Source organism: Belonocnema kinseyi, chromosome 9, assembly GCF_010883055.1.
Source record: "Belonocnema kinseyi isolate 2016_QV_RU_SX_M_011 chromosome 9, B_treatae_v1, whole genome shotgun sequence".
NCBI lineage: Eukaryota > Metazoa > Arthropoda > Insecta > Hymenoptera > Cynipidae > Belonocnema > Belonocnema kinseyi.
The window spans coordinates 109,427,507-109,452,531 of NC_046665.1; the positions used below are offsets into that span (position 1 = coordinate 109,427,507).

Below are 25,025 nucleotides of genomic sequence, written 5' to 3' on the forward strand. Positions count from 1 at the left end.
TCTGAAACTTCGCAGATGTATTCAAAAATAGTTAAAGAAGTTATAATAAAAATTTCAGCTTTTTAGCATGGATTTCGTTTCACGCTAAAACCACCTTAATTTCATTTAATTTACTAGAACTAGGATAGATTTCACAATTATGTTAAAGAATTCATAAGGACTTCACAAATATAATAAAATCTTAAATATAAAAAAAAATATTGTATACAAAAATTGTTTAATCAATTCATTTGAATTTTTTTGAAATGTTTTGTAGTCATGAGTGAAATATTTGAAGAGATTTGAAATTATTCTTGCAATTCTTCCTGATTTGTTATTATTAATTTACCCTTAATTCTTTAGAATTTTGTTGAAATTTTTTAAAGTTCTGACTTAATTTTTTCTCAAGTCTTTTAACCTTATCTTGAATTCTTCTTAATTCACCCAATTTTATTCAATTCAGTGGATTTTTCAAAAGTTTTTGTTTAATTCATCTTGAATTCTCAGGCATTTCATCAAATTAGTTTATTTATTTTTTATCATTTTTCTAAACTCGTTTCAATCTTACTCAATTCAATTAATTTTTTTTTCTATTTTTAAATTATTTTGAATTCAGATGATTGTCTTTTAAATCCAGTTTGTTAAAATAAATTTCATCGAATTCTTCTTATTTCCCTTGAATTCCTCGAAATTCGCTCAAATTTAACTGAAATAAATGAGATTTTTTCCACTTTATTTGAACTCTTTTGAATTTTTGTATTTATTAGTCAAAGTTTCAAAGATCTGAAATTCTTGTTTGGAATGTACCTTGATTTCTTATCAATTTATATGGATTAAAAAAAAATTCTTTTAGGTTCACTCAATTTTATTAAATTCTGTGGATTTTTCCAAAAATTTTGTTTAATTCATCTTGAATTCTAAGGAATTCATGTTTTGAATTTACATAATTGTTTATTTAAATCCAATTTTTATTTTTATCAAATTAGGCTTTTCAATCCAATGTATTTTATCGACTTCTTCTCGTTTCCCTTAAGTTACTCTAAATTCACTCGAGTTTTAATGAAATAAAGGGATTTTCCCGATCACATTTAATTCATTAGAATTCTTTTGAATTGTTTTTTAGTCATTAGTCAAAGTTTCAAAGATTTGAAGAGGTGTGAAATTCATCTTAAATTCTTTGGAATTCTCTTCAATTTTTAAAAGTTTTAATTTAATTTTAAATTCTTGTATTTCAAAAGTTCTATTTACTAGAAGTGAGGTATTTTATAGGATTTCAAAGATTTTAAGAATTTAAAATTTAGTTTTTTGAATTGGTCCTGAATTCTTATTAATTTATTCTGCGCTCTCTTAAATTCATTGGAATTCTTTTTAATTTTTTAAATTTAATTGATCAAATTATTTAAGGATCTGGAATTTTTAAAGGTATTTTTTAAAATTCCTTGGCGTTTTCAAGAGCTTTAAAAACTTGCAAGCGATTTCAAAAGATTCGAAATATTGTAGCCTATTTAAAAAAAAATTTATAAAATTTTTTTTATTTTATAATAGTTTGAACGGATTTCAAAGACTGAAATATATGGCATTTTAAAATATTCCAAGGCATTTTCAAGGGATTTAAACAATTTCAAGTGTTTTAATAAGCTCGAAGATTTTCTTAATATTTTCAATTTGTTTTATTTTTATTTCGAAATGTTTTATAGTCATTAGTTACTTTTTTTGTTAGAAATTAGTAGGGTTTTAAAGTTTTGCAGAGATTCTAAACGAATTTTGCAATTCATTTGGAATTCGCCCTGAATTCGTATTAATTTACCTTTAATTCTTTTTCATTCACTCAATTCAATAGATTTTTCAAAGTTTTTTTTTTCATTTTGAAGTCTTTAAAGATCACTTTTTAATTCTCTTTAATTTTTCTAAAATCATTTCAAAATCACTAAATTCAATTTTTTTTTTTTTTAATTTTTCAGTTCACTCAAATTTTACTGAAATCGATGGAATTTTAAAAATTATTTTTAATTCATTTGAATTCTTTTTTTTTTTTACCAATTATTAATAGGTTTTCCAAAATTTGAAAGGATTTGAAATTATTGTTTTACAATTCAACCTGAATTCTTTTTTAATTTGCCCTGAATTTAATGTATTTTTTTTATAGTTTTAAATTGTCTTCAATTCATTTGGGTTTTTTTTAATATACCTTGAATTTTAATGAATTTCATCGAATTCTTCTCGCTTACCTAAAATCCCTATCAATTCTTTCTAGTTTTACGGAAATCAATGGAATTCCTTTGATTTTTAAAATTATCTTCAATTCATTTGAATTGTTTTGTTTTGTATTCATTAATCACTTTTGGTTCGAAATTAGTATGGTTTCAAAGATTTGAAGACATTTTCAAATATTTTTTGCAATTCATTTGAAAATCGCCCTGAATTCGTATTGATTTATGTTGAATTCTTCCCATTCACTTAATTCTACTGAATTCAATAGATTTTTCAAGGTTTTGCTTGATTCGTCGTGAAGTCTTTAAAAATCACTTTTGAATTCTCTTTAATTTTTCTAAACTCGTTTCAAACTCAGCCAATTCAATTTTTTTCAATTCATTTGATTGCGTATTAAATTCAGCTGTGTTTTTTCATGAATTTAATCGAATAATGGTTTCCCTGAAATTCCTTAAATTTTACTAAAATCAATTGATTTTTTTTTTATTTTTTCAATTATTTCGAATCAATTTGATTTTTTTAAATTCGTCCTGAATTCTTTAAATTTTGATTGTAATTCTATTGATTTTTTTTTTGTAAATTTACTTCATTTTTTCAAAATTTACTCAATTCTAGTTAATTCTATGGATTTTTTTGAGTTTTTAAAATATTTTATTTAATTAATCCCAAAATTCTTTTAAACTCATCTTGACTTATTATACATTTCATCCTATTCTTTTGCTTTCCCTGAAATTTTTTAAAGTTAATTTCAAATTTACGGAATTCAATGAAGTTTTTTCATATTTTTGAATTGTTTTCAATTTCTTTGATTTTTTTTAATCATCTTGAATTTTTACCATTCTTTTTGAATTATTCTCGTTTTACTTAAATTTCTCTAAATTCATTCCAATTTTACGGAAATGAATGGAATTTTTTCGATTTTCAAAACTAAAATTTAAAAAGATTTTCAAAAATGTTGCAATTCATTTTGAATTCGCCCTGAATTCGTATTAATTTATCTTGAATTCGTTTAATTCACTTAGTTCCACTCAATTCAAAAATTTTTTTAAAGTTTAGTTGGATTTATCGTGAAGTTTTTAGAACACACTTTTGAATTCTTTTCAATTTTTCTAAACTCATTTCAATCCCAGTCAATTAAATTAATTTTTTTCATATTTTTTTCAATTCATTTGATTTCTTATTAAATTCAGCTCAATTTTTTATGAATCTGGTCGAATAATGGTTTCCCTGAAATTCCTTAAATTTTACTAAAATCAATTGATTTTTTTAATTTAAAAATTATTTCCAATTAATTTGAATTTCTTTGAATTCACCCTGAATTCATTAAGTTTTGTTGTAATTCTATTTACTTTTATGAATTTTTAAAAGATTTTATTTAATTCATCCCAAAATTATTTTAACCTCACCTTGAATTCTTATACATTTCACCCCATTCCTTTGAATTCCCTGGAATTTTTCTAAGTTAATTTCAAATTTACGGAATTCATTCTAGTTTTAGGGAAATCAATGAAATTTCTTTTATTTTCCAAATTTTTTCCAATTCCTATGAATTCTTTTGAATTTAACTTGAATTTTTTTGAAGTCTCATAAATTTATCCTGAAAGTTAGATCCGCAAAAATCAAAAATTACGGGCACAATTTTTGAAAAACGTTTTTTTTTTTTCCAGATCCGCAACTTCTTACTAGAGTAAAAAGAAAGATTGTGCCAGGCGGCTCGAAGCATACACAATTTTGTGCAAGAAATAAAAATTGCAAAAACCTAACCGTTTAAAAAAATGACCAAAAACCAAAAAAATGTATTATTTTTTAAAATTTCGAAAAAACTAAAACTTGTGCTAGTTTATGCTCGATAACAAAATTACGCGAGATCAACAGTTCTCATACGAAAACTCAAAATGTAAACTCAAATAACACGAAATGTCCAAAAATAGTCAAATTTCGAAAAAATAAAACCTGTTAAGTTGTGCTCGACAAATGCAGTCTTTATTCCCTCTAACAAAATTATGCATTTGTCGAGCACAACTTAGCACAAGTTTCATTTTTTCGAAATTTGACTATTTTTGAACATTTCGTGTTGTTTGAGTTTACATTTTGAGTTTTCGTATGAGAACTGTTGATCTCACGTAATTTTGTTAGACGGAATAAAGACCGCATTTGTCGAGCACAACTCAGCACAAGTTTCATTTTTTCGAAATTTCAAAAAATAATACAGTTTTTTTTTTTAAACGGATGGGGTAGCCTAGTATAACCTTTCTTTTTACTTTAGTAGAAAGTTGCGGATCTAGCAAAAATAAAAGTTTTTCAAAAATTCTGCCCGTAATTTTTGATTTTTCAAAAAATTATTTACAGCACAAATGAGCACAAGTCTAGCACAATTTAGCACAACTTAAATATTTTATAAAAAATAAGTTTGCGGATCTAAATTCCGGGACATGAATTTTTTAGCAGTTGAGCGTTATAAAACGCACACTTTGGTCCCTGTATTTTATCCCACTGGGTCTTGTGAGATCTAGATTAAGGTTTTTTTTATGCATATTTACTTATGTCCATCACACTTGGCCAACTTTCCAGGGGGAATCTTTGGAGCAACAGCAACAAAAAAGCACATTACCGCGCAAACATGGAATGCAAAGTTTGGGAAAGGTGCCTTCGGCACGGCGACCACCTGCTAATTTGCCCAGTTTGAAAAGTGAACACAACAGCGGCGATCCAGCTGTCAGTCTTGTACCAAGCGGTGGAAGCGGTTGGGCTACAACTAAAGACGTCTCATCACCCACAACCAGTACTATTACCACTTCAGCCAACACCCCCGACAACACTAATGTAATCATCAAGTCACTTTAATCTTCAGGGTGGCCATAAATCAAGGGAAATTAGGGGGAAAAAAGTCAGGGCTTTTGAAAAATATTTGACAAAAGTCTAAAACTAACTCTCAAGGATAATAATTTTTTATTTGAAATTGTTTTATTTAGTTTATACAAGATTCTTTATTGACAAATGTCACAAGATTAACATTCTGATTGTTGAGTATTAATGGTCAGGGAAAGTTGAGAAATCTTGAAAATGAAGTTTTGCGGTCATCTTGATATAATATATTCTATTTTATTTAAAAATTCTTCTGTTTTTGGTTGAAAATTCAACTGTTTTAGTAGAAAATTACGTTTCTTTTGATAATTAGTATTTTTTTTTAGTTTTTTTTTTTTTTTTAGATAAAAATGAATGAAAATTTATTGAAAATTGGTCTTTTTTTCAAAACTGAACTATTTGGTTGAAGTGTGAACCACTTTGTTAAAAAATATTATTTTTTTAAGATTCATAATTTTGGTTGAAAATGTATCACTTTAGTTGAAAATAAATTTTCGTAACTAAAAATTTAACTATTCAATCTTTGGTATTGAAAATTTGTCTTTTTTGGTAAATATTAATCTTTTTGGTTGAAAAATAATCTTATCATTGAAAATTCAATTCTTCTGATTAGAGGTTCATTATTTTATTTGAAAATTATTCTTCTTGGTTAAAAATTCAACTATTCCAGTTGAAGATTCAGCATTTTATTCAAAAGATTTTTTAAAAATTATTATTTGAGACGGGGAAATGACAGTGATTTTTTTTTTACCGGGAATTTTATAAATTTATCGAAAAAAAATCTGTGCACGTTCAATTTCAACAGGTTTTAAATAATTATTTGAATTGTCATGTTTTTGAATTATGCTATTATTTAGCTTACAATGCGCAATTCAAAAGTTTTTTGTCTTTAACAATTTTCCATTAAAAATTTTTATTCTTAAGCTTACATTTTTAATTTAAAGATTTGTTAAATGCTTTCTTAAAGTCTTGAACAAATCAGAAATAAAAGTCTTATGTTTAAATATTTTTTTAAAATTTATCTGTCCTAATAAAAAGTGAACAAAAACGATTTGACAAAACGCTTTTAAATTGGTTCAAAATTTAAGAACTTTTCCGATTTTAACGTTGAAACTTGAACGGTTTCAATTTGAAAGTCTTAGTCTTTAACAAATTTGAAGGTGTGACTGAAAGTTTATAAACTACTTTCAACTTAAAAATAACTTCATAATAATATATTCATAATTAAAGCATTTTATTAAATTAAAAATATTGTTTCAATCTAAAATATTTAATTTTTAACCAATTCAATTTGAAATTTTTAATTAAAAAAAGATTAATTATTGAATATTTGGTAATATTTGAATTTTGATTTAAGACAAGTAAATTGAAACCAAATATTTGAAAGTAAAGAATCTTTAACTGAATTTTTTGGCATAGAAAGCCTGGAATCGTTCAAATTTTGAAGAGCCTTTAAACTTTGAACTTTAAAACTTTAATTGTTTTATTTTAAAAATGCCTAAATTGTATGTGAAATTTTTTAATTTTGATGTATAATTTACAAATGAACATTATTAGAAAAAATTTGAGTAATTTTAAGAGATATTTAGGAGTTTCAAAAAGATAAAAAATTATCATGCAAATTTTAGAAAGTTTTCTTAAAATCTTTTAGAACCTTTTTTGAAAATTTTGTTTAAATCTTTGAAAATTTAGTTTTAATTTTCCTAGGAATCTTAAGAGAATGTTTTTATTCTTTTGAAACCTTTAACCATTTTGGAAAAGAATTAAATTTTTTTGTTTAAAATCTACGAAAATCTACATTTTGTTTTATATTAGGCTATCATTTAAAGTTTTACATTGAGTTTAAATCTTTTTAAGAAGTCTACATATCTTTTAAAATTACTAAAATTTCGTCTGCAAATAATAAATGTTCAATTGATATTTATACATCCAAATTGCAATGAAGTTTTCTAAAATTTGCAGGATTTTCTGACAATTGTAGAAAAAATTCAATTAATTTTGACAGATATTTAGAAGTTCTGAAAAAATTTCCAAAATAATTTTAAATTTAGAACCAACTTAAAACAACTTCTAGATTTTTCAAGATTTTGAAATAGAATTTTGAAGCTAACCAAGGATGTTTAAACTATTTAAAAAGAAAATAATTGAATTTCTAATTCTAGAAGTGTTCAGTAAAAAAATTTGCAATTTTTCAATATTTAATATTTCTAGCTTAAAATTCCTTAAAATTATATAATTTTGAAAATTTTAAAGTTCATTGATTGCTTTTTTTTATTTGGAGAATTGAAAATGATAATGTGGATTTACATTATTTTATATTGAAAAATGTTAGTACCTTCAATTTAATACGCGTAAATTATTGAGCATTTGAATTCAAAAGTTTTTAATTAAAAACTTTTAAATTTCAATTTTAAAAGTTTAAAATTTAACAATTTCACTTTGTGTGCTTTTATTTGCAGCTTAATTTTTATTACCTTAAGTGGAAAATTGTTTAGCTTTAGTGTTCCATTTTTTAAATTTCATTGACCATGAAAAATGTTTGCGAACCGGGAAATGACCGGGAATTTATTTCGTCGATTAAAACGGCCACCCTGGTTTGATATTACATAATTTTAGTTCAAAAATCATCTCTTTAGTTGAAAATAAATGTTCGTAACGGAAAATGTAACTATACAATTTTTTATTGAAAATTATTTTTTTTTTGTAGGAATTAATCTTCTTGGTTGAAAAGTAATCTTATCATTAAAAATATAATTCTTCTGGTTAAAGATTCGTAAATTTATTTGAAAACCAATCTTCTTGATTAAAAATTGAACTATTCCAGTTGAAGATTCACCACGTTTTATTTAGAAGCTTTTTTGTTCAAAATTATTATTTTTTTATTAAAAACTAAACTAATCTAGTTGAATATTCCATCATTCTAGTTCAAAATTCATCTCTTTAGTTGAAATTTTTTTTTTTTTGTTTTAAATTAATTTTTTCAACTGAAGATGTAACTCTTTCCTTTTTAGTTCAAAGTTTATTTATTTTAGTTTAAAATTAGTCGTTTTGGTAGAAAAATAATCTTGTTTTGAAATTTTCTCTTTTTTGGTTAAAAATGAAACTTCGTGGTTGCAAATTACCTTTTATTGAATATTTACATTATGGTGTTGAAAATTATACTTTTTAAAAGAAAATGTGTATATTTGGTTGGAAAATTCATAATTTTAGTTAAAAAATCTTTTTTTTTTTGTTAGTTGAAATTTTTTTATGTGTAAATTTAACTATTTGCTTGAAAATTCATATACTTTTTTGAAAATTCTTCTTGTTAATAGAAATTTTAGGTAGAGAATTTAGGCTGAGAATTCATTTTTTAGGTTGAAAATTCAACTATTTTGTTAAAAATCCAATCATTTTGTTAAAAAATCATTTTTATAGGTTGAAAATTGTACAAATATTTGGTTAAATGTTCCAACTATTGTGTTGAAACTTCTTTCCTTTTTTTTTTGTAAGAAATAGTTTTTTCAACAAAAATGTAACTTTCCCTTTTTGGTTCAAAATTGATGTGTTTTAGTGGAAAATTGGTCTTTTTAGTAGAAAACTAATCTTTTTGGTTTAAAATTTTTACTTTTTTTGGGTAAAAATTAAACTGTGTAGTTACTAATAAATTTTTTTAAAAACGTTTTCGAGCTAAAAATTTAACTGTTTTGCGGATAATTTGTCTTTTTGGATGAAAAATTCATCATTTTAATTAAAAATTCTTTTTTGGTAGAAAATAAATCTTCGTTTGTTTGAAAATTCATCTCTTTTGGTAGAAATTTTTGGTTAAAATATAAACTATTACATTGTTTGTTGAGAATTCATATTCGCAAGTTGAACATTCAACCCTTTCATTGAAAATTGATCTTTTTATAAATTCGTTTTTTTTTTTTTTTTGTTGAGAATTCATATTTTTTAGATAATTCAAGTTTTCGGGTTAAAAATTCAAACTTTCTTTTTAAAAATTACTCTCATTTGTTTTGAAAATCTGAATTTTTTGTTAAAAATTCAATCATTTTGTTGAAAATTCATCTTTGTAGATAGAAAATTTACATACTGTTTGGTTAAAAGTTCAACTTTATTATTAAAAATTCGTGTGTTTGTTTAAAAATTCATCTTTGTAGGTATAAAACTCCAGTCTTTTTTTTAATCTACTGTTTTGTAGAAAATTTGATCAGTTTTTCGAAAATTCAAGTATTTCTTTAAAAACTCGTGTTTTGTTAATATTATTTTGTTGATTGTTCATATATATATTCTAAAACGTTAAATTGTTTGGTTGGAAATACAACTGTTTTCTGTTTGAAAATAGACCTTTGTAGGTTGAAAATTGAACAACTTCGTTAAAAATGGAACTATATAATTAAAAACTGATCTTGTGTGTCTAGAATTTAACTGTTTTATGGAAAATTCGTCCTTCTGGATTGAAAATTCATCGTTTTTGGTCGAAATAAATTTAAATTTATTAAATCTTAATCTAAAATTGTTTTATTCTCTTAATAAGAGATTCAGTGTCAAAAATTGTAGAAAATTAACATTGTGGTTGTTGAATGTTTAAAGAAAATTGGCTTCTGGCCTTTTCTTTCCAGACAAATTCATCTCAATCACAATGTGCGGCGGGCACCACTCCAGCGTCAACGACGCCACAGCATCATCCACCACTGCCAGGGCAACAGAATTCTCAGTTACCCCATCCATCAGACGTAGGAAACAAATCATCATGGAGTGCAATAATGAGCAGACCCGGAGATGTTGGTACGTTCGATTCCAGAATTAAATGAAAAAACAAAAAAAAAAAAAAGAAAAAAAAAAAAGAAATATACTACGTCAATTTGATTCCTATTCTCGTCACGCTTTGCCAAAATGAAATTTCATTCGCAAAATCTCAAAGATTAATAACTGTCGTTCAATAAATAATCACTAGATATTTCCCAGCTGCAATGCCCGCCTGTTAAGATAGATGCATTGATCTGTAGACTCGGCGTAATCTGATTTGGCGATTTAAAACTGCAAACTCTATACAATAAAATCGTCGAGTTCTGCCTTTTGATGATTGATTGATTGCATGTCTTCTAGCTTGAAATTCACTTTTGCATTTGGCAATGTAGCGTTCTTGACGAGGCAACTTTTAGTGTTGTTGTAGAATTCCAATTTCACTTGGAAACCAAAGTCATTTATCTTTAAAGAGAAACGAATCAGAGTCAAGTTTTTTTTATTTTTTTTTTTTTTTTTATTGCTATTTTAAAATATTCCAAAATTATTCACGGTGGGTTCAACAGGGTGTCTATTCCTGACAGGAATGCCTGGAAAACATGGAATTGTCAGGGAATTTTTGTTGTTTTAAGTCAGAGAAATTTCCGGAACTGTGCTTAATTTTTTTCTTTCTTAATTGCAATATAAAGGTGAATAAAATGCTTTTTTTTTTAAATTGTATTAACTTAAATTTAACACTATTCTATTTTTCGTTGAAAATTATCGATTTTAGGAGAAAATTCTATTATCTGGTTGAAAATGCATCTTTTTCAAAATTACTTCTCTCTATTGGCTGAAAAATCTTTCTTGTTTCAAAATTTTTTTCTTGGAAATTAATTTCTTTGGTTGAAAATTAATTATTCTAGTCAAGAATTAATTATTGTAGTTGAAAATCATATTTTAGGTTGAAAATTCATCACTTTGTTTGAAACTGTAATTATTTATCCTTCAATTTCGTCTTTTGGGTTTTAAATTTCATCTACTTTGGTTAGAAAAACATTTTTTTTCACTTAAAATTTGACTACCATTTTTAGTTGGAAATTCGTCAATTTTGGTGAAAATTAGTCCTTTTTTTTTTTATAATCCAACTATGCCAGTTAAATATTCATCAGTTTGATTGAAAATTAATGTTTTAAACTGAAAATGAAACTATTTCATTTTTGTTTGGAAATTGATCTTTTTTTAGTTTGAAATTCAACTATTGGGTTGAAAAATTGTCGGCTTTAGTTAAAAATTAAATTATTTCTATAAAAATTCATGTTTTTTGTTTTAAAATCGGACTTTTTTTGGTAGAAAAATAATTTTCTTATTTGAAAAATAAACTTCTTTTTTGAAAACTCAAGTAAATTCCAGTTAAATAGTCATTTTATTTGAAAATTCGTCAGTTTGCTTGCAAATTAATTTTTCAAACTGTAAATTGACAATTCCATTTTTGGTTGAAAATTGATTTTTTTTTAGCTTGAAAATTCAACCATTTTTATAGAAATTCATGTTTTTTGTTTTTAAAATTCGACTTTTTTGGGTAGTAAACTAATTTTCTTATTTGAAAAATAAACTTCTTTTTTGAAAATTCAAGTAAATTCCAGTTGAAGATTTATCATTTTAGTTAAAAATTCATCAGTTTGGTTAAAAATTAATTTTTTAAACTAAAAATTGAACTATTTCATTTTTGGTTAAAAATTGATTATTTTTAGTTTGAAATTCAACTATTGGGTTAAGAAATGGTCGGCTTTAGTTAAAAATTCAACTATTTCCATACAAATTTAAATTTTTTGTTTTAATAATGGAATTTTTGGTAGAAAACTAATTTTCTTGTTTGAAAAATAAACTTCTTTTTTGAAAATTCCAGTTAAATATTCATGATTTTAGTTGAAAATTCATCAGTTTGATTGAAAATTAATTTTTTAAACTGAAAATTGAACTATTTCATTTTTCGTTGAAAATTGATCTTTTTCTTTTAGTTACAAATTCAACTAATTCTATAAAAATTGGTGTTTTTTGTTTTAAAATTGGACTATTTTGGTAGAAAACTAATTTTCTTGTTTTGAAAAATAAACTTCTTTTTAAAAATTAATATTTTTTAGTTCAAAATTCAACTATTTCGTTGAAAATTCATCTATTTCATTAAAAATTGAAGTATTTTGTCAAGAAAAATCGTATTTTTTTATAACAAATTTATTGTCTAGTTCGAAAATTGATGTATTCCAGTTAAGTTATCATCGTTTTTGTCGAAAATTCTTCACTTTGGTTGAAAATTTCTTTGTTTTCTTGATGGAAAATTAATAGTTTTAACTGAATTTTTAAAAATATTTTCATTTTTTTAGTTGAAAAGTTGATATTTTCTGTGAAAGTAGAATTATTTCGTTGAGAATTCATGTTTTTGTTGAAAAATCGCCTTTTTTGATCGAAAATTCAACTATTTGATTAAAAAATTATAATGCTAATATATTGAAGAATATTTTGTGATAAAATTTGTCAAGTTTTTCTAAAATTTAACTTAAACATTTTTATTGAATCCCGTGAAACTGAAAGAAACATATTATTTATAATAAAACCGGCGAAAATGTATCCAAATTCCGAGTTGATTGTTTAAAAGAATGTAAAATATTTTCATGGCTTCTTACAAAATTAAACTTCTTGTTTGGAAATTCACCTTTTTACTTGATTATTCATCTATTTCAATTAAATATTCATATTTTTGTTGAAAATCCTTCACCTTGGTTACCAATTTCTGTATTTTTTTGGTGGGAAATCAATATTTTTAGATGAAAATTGAACTATTTGATTGAGAATTCATGTTTTTATTGAAAAATCGTCTATTTCGTTCAAAAATGATTTTTTTTTTAACTGAAGCTTTAACTAATGTTTTTGAATATTCCATAATTTTCGTTGGGAATTCATCTCTTTCGTTAAAAAATTATTGTTTTTAACTGAAACTTTAACTAATCCAGTTGAATATTTCATAATATTAGTTGCAAACTAACTTCTTCCACTAAAAATTAGTTTTCCAACTCAAGCTTTAACCGTAAACTCGAATATGCCATAATTTAGTTTAAAAAAATCGTCTCTTGTTGAAATTGATTTTTTTGCTTCAAAATTTGATTTTTTTTTAATTCAACTATTTGCTTAATAATTTAATTATTTTGTTAAGAATTTAAGTCTGAATATTTGGATGAAATTTCAATTGAATTTCGGTTGAAAATTTAAATATTTGGTTGAAAATTCCTTTTTGTTTGTTTAAAAATAAATTCTTTTCAACTGCTAATTATCTATTGCATTTCTCTTTCAAAGTTAATATTTTTTAGTTGAAAATTCAACGATTTGATTAAAAAATTATCTTTTTTTGTTGTTCAAAATTTATGTATTTTCTTGAAAATTCGTATTTTTTGGTAGAAAATTAATTTTCTTATTGAATTGAAGCTTTAACCAATCCTTTGAAATATTCTATAATTTAGTTAAAAATTCATCTCTATCGTTGAGATTTATTTTTTTAACGGAAAATTGAACTTCAATTTTTTGTTGAAAATTTATCTTTTTTACTTGATAATTCTTTTTGTTTTGTTAGGTTTAAATACAATTATTTGCTTAAAAATCCAATTATTTGGTTCAAAATTTAACTTCTTGATTGAAAATGCAACTATTTTGTTGAAAATTCGTTTTTTTGTGTGTTGACAATTAATTTTTTAACTCAAAATTATCTATTAAATTTTTCTTTGAAAGTTTCTATAGCTTTTAGTTGAAAATTCAATTATTTGATTAAAAATGAATTTTTTCAGTTGATAATTAAACTATTTGAATGAAAATTTATTGTATTTTGTGGAAAAGTCATATTTTTTGGTTAGAAAATTCATCTGAAAAAACTCACTGAAAAAAATTAGGTACAATAAACTCACGAAATTGCATATATATTCCAAGTTCATGGTTAAAAAAATTGAATTACTTCACTGGCTTCGTACTATTAATAACTATACCTGAAAAAAGCTTGACATACCCGAAAAAAAACCTGGATTTGTCAGGGAATTTTTTTCCAGGATTTGAGTAGACACCTTGATTCAAGTCAGTCGGCACCCAGAGTGTATTTGATTCAAAAACATTAAAAATTAAAAGGAAAAAAGATGCATACCCTTAAAAAAACTTGTGCTCTGTTCATCTTGCGAGTTCATTTCACTCATCTGACACAGAATACGCTTTTGACACGATTTTTTTTGAGAGTTTGTTATGAAGAAAGGTCTGTGATTTGGATAATGATGATGATTAAAATTCGCCACCGATGGCAAATTGGTTGGCGTAATTAATAGGTACACCCGTCATGACAACAGTGATCGGTTATGCGAGTCTCGTGGGGGGCGGGAGAGGGGCAAGAGGTACCCTCGGACTGAGTTTCCTCGCCCATCAGTCCCCACAGTTCCAACACGAGTTCCCCAGTCTCAGTGGACAGCCCCCTGCTTCAGTCTCCATTCAGAGTCAGATCCACCAGTCCTCGATGACATCCAATGCGATCTCGGTCGCTGCTCTGCATCAATCATTGCCACAGCAACAGCCACTTTCCCACAACCACTCAGGTGGGATGTTGCTTGCCAGTAGCTGCTAGATTCAATTTCAACCTTCAAGTAGAAAAGCTTCATCCTAAACAGGGACTGTTACTTGCAAACAAAAAATGATTTGTCTCTTTCCAGGCGCTTCTTGTGCAGCGACAAGAGCGCCACCACTTTGAATCTATCGGTTAATGCAAACAGAAATCTGTCATTTGTTGTTTCCCATTGCACAGGGCTCACCAAACGCCAGTGATTGACTGACATGACTGACAGTATCAGTCACGAAGATTTTATTTACCACTACCTACCGACTGAAATTTTGTACAGTGCAAGATTCCTTGGAACGGAAGAGAAAAAAAAAGACAAAAACTCTCTGTCAGTTAGCCGATTGTGTCAGTCAACAACTGTGGAGAGTGGTGAGCCCTGCTGTATAAGAGTCGACTTACGGCTTTATATTGCAGAGCCTCCGTCGGAAAATGTTAAATTAATTTCACACGGTAAAATCTCGAGTTTTATATTGTGAATGATTAAGTTGCGATACGCCAGCTGGTGACAAAAATCAGAACTAGAAAGAGTAGGTACTTTTTTAAATATGCATTTTTTTCTTTCGATTTTAAAGTATTTATTGGAAAATAAAAATAATTCTTTTTGAAAAGCGGTTTTAGATGGAATCTACATCATGTACAGTGAAAAAGCACATTTTTTGACAGAAATATTTTTATATAAGAAACAAACAGTTAGTGTACTATTTATTGTGATTTTCAAAAGATTATAAACTTGAATGGACTTACTGTAAAGCAAAAATGTAATGACTTTGTATTGATATATATTTGAAATATTTATTATTTATTATTCAATCATTGTTTTAAACTTCACAAAACAATCATAAAACAGTGTTATGTAAAAAGTAAAATAAGTCTTTTAAATGGTACCTATTCTTTCTAGTTCCAGTTATCGACACCAGGTGACGAAATGGTCACCCACCATTCCCAATATCTGGAAATGTCAGGGAATTTTTCTAAACTCTTGGAATTTTTGCGAGTGAGGGCTTAAGATTTTTTTTAAAATTGTAATATAAAAATAAATAATTATGTTTCTTTATTATCAAAGGTAGATTTCTTGCTGAATTTAACTATTTGTTGAAAATTCATTTTTTGAACCGAAAATTCAACTGTTTTGAAAATAATCTATTCCACTTTTGTTTGATGTTCTACCTTTGTTCGTTAAAAATTCATCTATTTCGTTTAAATATCGTGTCTTTTCTACATAAAATTAATCTTTTTGGTTGGAAATTAATTTTTTTTTAATTGAAAATTTAACGAATCCAGTTGAATATTCATCTTTTACATTGAAAATTAATTTTTGAACTGGAGCCTTAGCTAATCTATTTGAATATTTCATAATTTTAGTTAAAAATTCGTCTCTTTCGTTAATAATTATTTGTAACTTAAAGTTTAACTATTCACTTTTTGGTTGAAAATGATTTTTTAACTGAAAATTATCTATTCCATTTTTTGTTGAAAGTTTATCTTTTTTTGTTAAAAAGTCATGTATTTTGTTCAAATCTTGTATTTTTTACAGAAAATTAATCTTCTTGATTTGAAAATTAATGTTTTAAACTGAAAATGTACTTAATCCAGTTAAAAGTTAATTTTTTAAACTGAAGTTTCAATTAATCCACGTAAAAATTAGTTGTATTTTTTTTTTGAAAATTTAGCTACTTTCCTGAAATTTCAGTTTTGTTCAATCCAACTATTTGGTTGAAAATAAAATTATTTTGTTGATTTTTTTTTAATTAATTTTTTTTTTTACTGAAAATTATCTAATATTTTTTTAGTTGAAAATTAAACTATTCGGATGAAAATTGATGTATTTTGTTCAAAATTCCTCTTTTTTTTGTACAAAATGCAACAATGTTGTTGAAAATTAATCTATCGTTTAATAAAGTTACATTTATAAATGAAAAAGCAATTGGGACTTAAAAAATCATCAGTTATCACAGAAAAACTAATTTTAAAAAACCCGTTGTTTTTTCTGATAAAATGAAATGAGACTTGAAAAAACTCTTTGGTTTTGTTTTTGGAAATGAAACAGAATAAAAAGAGAATTTTCTTTTCTGAAAATAAAATAGAAGCGAAATGTAACAGTCCCTGATCCTAAAAATGAATTTTCCTTTACGCTTTCGTGTCTCACGTGCCAGTTATTATCGAATTCGTTCCTGCATTCGTTTAATTCAATTTAGTCTTTCAGTTTCAATTTGTAGTTGAAGATTCTTCTATACACGATTTATTAATTTAAAAAAAGTGTTTTAAATTAGAGACGTAGGTACTGTGTTTTTGATGCCAAGTTTTGAGGAAAAAATCATTTTTAATTGTATGTCTCTAGATTCTTGTATTATTTTCTATATGGTGATTTTCTTTTGAATACTTGAATAGTTTTAACAGTGTCTTTTGCCATTTGTTATATATCTCTTGAATTAGATATTTGTGCATTGTTGAATTCATAGGATAAAAAGTTTGGCCTCAGTAAGAAAAAATTCTTTAGTTTGTGAATAAAAAATCTTTTTTTTTTTTTTTATTTTTTTTTTATTTTTTGAAATGAAATTACATTTCAAAACCAAGGATCGATTTTTATTTCATCATATCGGCGTTTATGAAACTTGCACGTTTTTGAGCAGATGCAGCTACCATCCATTAACCCGCAAATTCGATTCTTCGAAATAAAACGAGCATAAAAAATGAAAAAGAACAAAAAAAATCATCTACAAATCTGCTAGACTTTTTCACCGACAATTTCCTTTAAACAAACAAACACAGATGATTCAAATTGTAAAAATCTCAGAGAAAATAGACAGATTTATCCGCAGGTATCTGATTTGCTTCCCTTGCTCTCTTGATTTGTTTTTAATTCCGCATAAAAAAGAAAAACAATGTAAAATCACACGATTTACTCTCCTCAATGAAGTTACTCGTGAGGACGCTGCTTGCCAAAAATCACTCGTGCCCGTGACATTTCATTTGGAAAAAAGAAGCAAACAAACGCAACATGGTTGGTGCATCTGCTTTTGTCAGAATGAAAACATGCGCTCGTTTTTTTTTACTCTTTTTTTTTTTTTTTTAATTTAAAAAATTTTTTATTATTTTGCTGCTCAATGTCTTGAATTTGGCGTTTCTCGAAAGCAACCGGTTTCAATTTCAATGTCTCTCTTTCTTTCTCTCTCTTCGGAATCAGCTCTTGTCATAATGAGTTCATTGTGTTTTTAATTTTTCCACTGACGCAAACGTAGGAGGTGGAATGGCAGGTCAGCAACAGCAACAGTCTCAACAGAATCGAGAATTAAATGCGCAATACGGTCCTGGGCCCAGTCTACGTCCCCAAAGTACGTTAAGACTATCATTTGCCGCTGATTTCTTATCGATTGGCTGAAATTTATTCTCTAAGCTGTTGCTTTCACTCATAATTATTATGACTATAAAAAGTTTGACTAAGGCAGTAACAATTAGTGCAATGGATGATGAGTAGTTAAAAGTTCTAAGTTTACAAGTGGAATAGGAGAATAAATTTGAAGCGGAGAAAAATAGATTGGCTCGATCGAAATCTGCAGACATAGTAGGAAAGTGGCGCGCGGGTAGTTTTGATTGATGCGAATTTATCAATTATTTGCAGCCGAAGGAAGCTGGATTCAAGGCGGAAGTCGTGCGGCAGGAGGAGCTGGAACAGGGACAGCTGGTACAGGAAGTGGGAGTACTCAGGGGGCCCAGGGCCCCCCGATAAACATCGGAAGCCAATCAGGACACACAGAGGGACCCTCTGGCGGGCGACCCAACTTGGGCCCGTCGCCAGGCATGGGCATGGGCCAGGCAGGCCCGCATAGCTCACAAAATAATCAGAACCCACTTCCCTCTGGACCCCATCAGGTCGGCCCTAACATGCACCATTATCGAGGTTTAATTCCTCCTTTTGTGAGTACCTAACTCTTTGCTATTAGAATTTCCGAGGTGGCCGCTGAACCGGGAAATGACTGTGAATTTATTTTTTTTCTGGGAATTTTAGAAAGAAAAATTTCTCGTTGAATTGATTTAAAAAATTGCACAAAGATTTAAATTATTTTCCAAAGATTTCCTAGAAAAATTTGAAGGTTTCGCTAAGATTTCTGATAGATTTGAAATATTTCACAAAGATTTCCGATAGAATAAAAGTATTTCTGATAGATTTCAATGATTGCACAAAAATTTCCGAAAGATTGGAAATATTTAACACAGATTTTGGGATAGATTAATAAGATTTTATAAAGACTTCAATTATTTTTCAAAGTTTTCACAAATTTTTCAGATATTGCCAAATATTTCACAAATATTTTTAATATTTCGCAAATATTTCGAAATATTTCAGAACGATTTCACAAAGATTTGAACAAATTCTTCACAAAGACTTCAATGATTTTCCAAATATTTCACAAAGATTTGAATAATTTCACAAATATTATCAAATATTTCGCAAAGATTTCCAGAGATTTCAGAAAGATTTCTCGAATATTTCCATAATTTATCCAAGGTTTCACAAAGATTTCTAATTTTTCGCTAACATGTCTAATATTTCGTAAATATTTTGGATAGATTAAAAATATTTCATAAAAGTTTCAGATAGATTTCAAAGATTGCACAAAGATTAAAAATATTTCATGATAATCTCAGATAGATTGAAAAAAATTGTTCGAAGATTTCCATTAATTCCCAAAGATTTCATGAAGTTTTAAAAGATTTCGGATAGATTAAAAATATTTTATAAAAGTTTCAGATACATTTTAAAGAGTACACCAAAATTTCAATGATTTGCCAAAGATTTCACAAATTTTAACAGATATTTAAAAAATGTTTCAAAATTTCTCAAAGATTTCAGAAAGACTTTACAAACATTGAATAACAATTTTAATAATTTTTCCAATTTTTCAAGAAGATTTTGGATAGATTAAAAATATTTTATAAGGATTTCAGATTGACTTTAGAGAGTGTACATAGATTTAAGTGATTTCCCATATATTATCAGATATTTGAGAAATATTTTAAAGGTTTTAGAAAAATTTTATAAAGATTTAAATAATTTCCCAAATATTTCGCAAAGATTAAGGATATATTTAAAAGATTTCACAAATACTTCCATTATTTGAATAATTTAAGAAATATTTTCAAATATTTTGAAAAGATTTCGACAGAAATAAGAAATATTTCAAAAAGAATTCAATGATTTTTCAAAGGTTTTATAAATTTTTCAGATATGGCCAAATGTTTTAAGAATCTTTTAAACATTAAAGATTGAAAAATGTTCAAAAATATTTCGAAAATATATATAATATTTCGCAAATATTTCGGATGGATTAAAAATATTTCATAAAAATTTCAGATAGATTTTAAAGATTCCACGAAGACTTCAATGATTTCACAAATATTTTAATTATTTCACAAATATTATCAAATATTTCGCAAATATTTTTATATCTGGTTTTCGTAGGGTTTCGAAGATTTGAAGAAATTTTAAAATATTTTTTTCAATTCATTTAGAATTCGCCCTGAATTTTTATTAATTTATCCTAAATCCTTTTAAATTCTTTTGAATTCTTCTACATTCACTCAATTCTACACAATTAAATTAATTTTTTCATATTTTTCAAATGTTTTTAATTCACTTGATTGAGATTCAATTAAAAATACGAATCTTCAACACAAAAATGATTTCTTAACAAAGTAATGCTAATAAAATGTTCAAACAAAATATTAGAATCCTCAAGTAAAAAAGATTAATTTTTAACCAAATACTTGCATTTTCCGTTGTCTTTTCAACATATGAATTTTAAACGAGTAAATTTTCTACGAAATAGTTGAATTTTCAAACAAACCGTTACATTTTTAACCAAAAAAGATAACTCGTTAAAAATCTCTTTTTTGGATTTGGAGACAGATGAATTTTTAAACTAAAAAGACAAATTTAAAAAAAAAAAAAAAAAAAAAAACAGTTGAATTTTTATCGAAGAAAGATTCTAGTTGTTTGGTGAACAAAATATAAATTTAAAAAAAAATCAATTTTCCTCGAAATAGTTGCGTTTTTGACCAAAAAGAATGAGGTTTTAGCAAAGTTGTTAAATCTTCAAACAATTAATAATAATTATAACTAAAAAGATAATTTTCAAGAGAAAGCAACTTTATTTTTATTAATTAAAACTTTTATTTGACCGGGAATTTTACATATTTTTAAGAGAAAAATCTGTTCGATTTTAATCATTTTTTAAATAATAAGTTGAATTGTTGTCTTTTGCAATTATGCTATTATTCAGTTTACGAAGCAATTCAAAAATCTTTTTACTTAACAAATTTTCCATTTTAGATATTTATTTTTTTGCTTACATTTTTAATTTAAAGAATTTTTAAATGCTTTCTTAAAGACTTGAACAAGCAAAAAATAAAAGTCTTTGATGTTGAAAATTTGGGATAAAAAACATTTGTACTTTATCAACTGTAAATATTAATAAATACATTTTGTTAATGGATCTATGCTTTAAGTATTAAAAAGTGAACTATAGAGAATGGTGAAACTGCGATGCGCCACCTGGTGAAAAAAATTCGAACTATAAAGAATAGGTACGATTTTAAAGATTCATTTTAATTTGTGCATAAAACTGTTTTCACGATTTTTTTTTTTTGTTTGAGATTATGTATTGTTTTTTTTTCAATTTCAAGGAATTTTCAAAAGCTTCAAAAGATTTAAAATTTTAGAAGGTATTTTAAAAGATTCAAAGTTATTTTTAATAAGTTTCAATAATTTGAAGATATTCCAAAGGATTTGTACGATTTTAGGATATTTGTTCAAAATACCAAGAAATTTTCAAGGGCTCCAAAAAAATTTTCAAGGAATTTCAAAAAACGTCAACAGATTTCAAAGCATTTGAGGGTGTTATAAAAATATCCAAGGAATTTTCAAGAGATTTTCGAAGTTTTATGGAATTTTCAAAAATTTGTAATATTTTCGGAAATTTTCAAAGATTTCAGCACATTTTCAAGATACTTTTTTTTTCAACGGATTTTCTAAGGATTTGAATGATTCTAATGGATTTAAACAAATTTTTTCGAGTTTTTAAACAATTTACTAGAATGTTAGAAGATATGGAACTAATATTTGAGGAATTTTAAAATTTCTCAAGGTATTTTAATACATTTTCTGGGATTGAATCAAATAAAAAATTCCAGCTATTTTAAAAGATTTTCAAAGAATTTCCAATTTGACTTGTGTAATTTAAAGGAATTCCAATACAGTTAAAAATTCCAAAAAAATTTCAAGAGCTTTAAAATTTTTTTAAGAATTTCAAAAATTTCAAATATCTCCTTCGGGTATTTTCAATATATCTCATTAATTTGAAGAAATTCCAAAGGATTTGAAAGATTTTAGGGTATTTTAAAAGATTCCAAGTAATTTCAGTAATTTGGAGGGATTTCGAAGAATTGAAAAAAATGGTATGGTATTTTTTATAATTCCAAGAAATTTTCAAGAGCTTTAAAAAATGTCAAGGGATCTGAAAAGATTTGATAGGATTAAAAAAAATATTTCAGGTGTTTTAAATAAATTTTTACCATTTGAAGTAATTCAAAAGGATTGAAAAGATTTTAAGACATTTTAAAAAATCAAAAGTATTTTTCAAGATCCTTAATAATTTTCCGAGTATTTCAAAAGATTTGAAATATGTAAGGGTATTTTCAAAGATTCGAATGTTTTTTCAAGAGCTTTTAAAATTTTCAAGGGATTTCAAACAATTTTACAGGATTTGAATCGTCTAAGAGTATTTTTAATATATTTCAATCATTTACAGTAATTTTAAAGGATTTGACAGATTTTCAAGGATTTCAAATGTTTTATGACATTTAAAAAAATCCCAAGGAATTTTTAAATTTGTTTCAGTAAGTTGAAGGGATTTCGAAGAATTACAAAAAAATTGTAGCTATTTTACTCGATTTTTTAAAGGCTTTCAAAGATTTGATGATTTTTGAAATTAGATTTCAGAATTCAAATTTTGGATAAAAAAATAGTTTTTTTTATCAACTGTAAATATAAATAAATAATTTTAAAAATTGATCGGTATATTAAGTATTAAAAACTGTAAAATAATTGATTTAATAAAACGATTCGAAATCCCTTGAAAGTTCAAGAATTTCCAGAGTCGTAATTAATTAGTAATTAAAGGCCTTTATTAAATTAAAAATATTATTTACGTATAAATTATTCCATTTTTAACCCATTTAATTTAAAAACTTTTGATTAAGAAAAAGGATAATAATGCAATATTTAGCAATATTTGACATATAATAAAATAAAATATTTTATTTGTAAGCGAAATTGTGGAATTTTGATGTATAAGTAATAATTGAACACATATTATTTTTTGAAAAATTTCAGTAATTTTAAGAGATATTTAGAAGTTTTAAAAAGATTCCAAATTAATTAAAAACTTAAAATGATATCGAGTAATTTAAACCAAGTTTTTGAAAAAATAATTTCAGAACTTCTAAACGTATTTGAAACTGAATAAAATTTTTCCTACAATTTTTAGAAAGTCTTAAAAAAAATTTTAAATCCTCAAATTTCTTCTAGATCGTTTTTAATAATATTGGAATTCTCTTAAAATCTTTTTGAATATTCTGTTAAAATAATTTTTCAAAATGAAGAATATTTTCCAATTTTCCTAAGAATTTTAAGAAAAATTTTTTATTCGTTTGGAGCCTTTCACAATTCTTAAAACGCCTCTAAATTGTAAGCTGTAAAAATGTACATTTTGTTTTAAATTAGGTTATGTTTTCGGTAAACACTTCGTTAAAATTATTTGAAATCATTTCAAGTTCCAAATTAATTTTTAATCTTTTTCACACTTCTGAATATCTCTTAAAATTATTCTAATTGTTGCTAAAAATAATAAGTGTCCAGTTGTTATTTAGAAATCTAAATTTTAAGGATATTTTTTTTAATTCGCAGGATTTTATCAAAGTTGTAGGAAAAATTCAATTAATTTTGACAGATGACTAGAAGTTCTAAAAAAATTTTCAAAATAATTTTAAATTTAAAACAAATTTAAAACAACTTCTAGATTTTTGGAACTTAATCTAAATCTTTGAACTCTATAATTTATGAATGTTACAAATTCTGAATTTTTCAGTTTAAATTCATTAGACTTGAAATTATTCAGTTGAAAAGTGTTGGTATCTTCCAGTTGATACGTGTAAATTATTGAACAATTCAATAGAATATTTTTGAATTTAAAAACTTTTAAACTTCAATTGGAAAAAGTTAAAAATTTAAGAGTTGGACTTCGAATGCTTTAGTTTGTTGTTTATTTTGTATTATTTGTACTTTTACTGTTGAGCTTTATGTTTCCATTTTTTACATTTTATTGACCAGGAAAAATATTTGCGACCCGGGAAATAACCGGGAATTTTGTTCTTTGATTAAAACGGTCACCCTGTTGAATTTTTTCAGATAAAAAATTTTTTTTCAATTAATTTGAAATTTTAAGAATTTCATATTTCACATCTTTTTATCAATTTCAGGGAATTCTTTTAAATAAAAAAAAATAAAATAAAGAAACATTGGTCGCTTGTGGTATTTTTTGTTTAGGATATGGCAGTCCTGAGAATAATAAATAAAAATATTATAAATTTAAATTGTTTAATTCCATTTATAAAAGAGGCTATATTAATAATGGTTAAAGATTAGAATTGTCGTCTTTAAATATTAATTTTCAGGGAAGACATAAAAATTAGTCAGAATGGTGAAAATGAAGTTTTGTCGGCGGGCACCCTGAATTTATCAGAAAGCACGGGAAACAAGTCTAATGAATAATTGTCCTCGTGATTACAGATGTATAGAGGCAACTTTCCACCCGGTGGTTTTCCCTCACAATTTCCACAGAATGCAGGACCCGGAGGTCCTCGTCCTAGATTTAACTATCCCCCGGAACGTGTTCCACAAGGGCAGCGTCAGCAGCAGGACCGCGAACGCAACCAGCAACAAACCATGGACGAAGAGCCAATGACTACCCGACCTATTATTAAAGAAGAAGAACTCACGAAAATGGACGACATTTCACGCGACGCCGGCTGGGCAGCGCTCGACATCATCGACTACAATCAGAAATTGGCGTTTAGCGATGATGAGCTCGAATTGGACTCGGTCAAGGAGGAGAGAAAAATTGAATTTAAGGAGGAGAAAATTGAGGATCTGCTTGTAAATGACGAGAGAGAGAAATTGCGAGATAATCGGGAGAGAGACTTGAAAGAAAGTCGCGATCAGCCACCGCTACGTTCCTGGAATCAAAATTCATCATCCGCGCGCGATTTCCGCGGACCTCCTGGAACGACCGGTTATTCCTCCTCTCAGCCGCAGCAGCAGCAACAACAGCAACAGCAACGCTCAAATCATCCTCTGCGAGGTCAGTATTAAGCATGATGTCAATTAAAATGATTGGTGGCGACTTGACCGGGGAAAAACAAACTGGAAATTTACTTCTAAAGGTGGCAACATTTAAGATTTCATTATTTTAACCTCAAATGGTACACTAGTGCGAATTGGTTTGTTTGCAATGTTAACATATTTAATGTATGTGGGGATAATCCGCTGCATCTGTGTTTGCGT

The 25,025-nt window shown here is 26.2% G+C and overlaps 1 protein-coding gene across 11 annotated transcripts in view; it reads left to right on the forward strand.

Annotated features, from left to right (window-relative positions):
• Positions 1-25,025, forward strand: part of LOC117180868 (protein PRRC2C) — a 102,610-nt gene that overhangs the window by 15,906 nt on the left and 61,679 nt on the right. For 9 of the 11 annotated variants that reach the window (XM_033373428.1, XM_033373423.1, XM_033373422.1 and 6 more), the window contains exons 3-8: positions 4,762-5,013; positions 9,660-9,825; positions 14,121-14,384; positions 17,644-17,736; positions 18,024-18,319; positions 24,252-24,822. In XM_033373428.1, the coding sequence (XP_033229319.1) occupies positions 4,762-5,013; positions 9,660-9,825; positions 14,121-14,384; positions 17,644-17,736; positions 18,024-18,319; positions 24,252-24,822 (1,642 nt within the window). The remainder of the gene's footprint in view (positions 1-4,761; positions 5,014-9,659; positions 9,826-14,120; positions 14,385-17,643; positions 17,737-18,023; positions 18,320-24,251; positions 24,823-25,025) is intronic. The other 2 variants (XM_033373426.1, XM_033373427.1) reach the window with 2 other exon arrangements.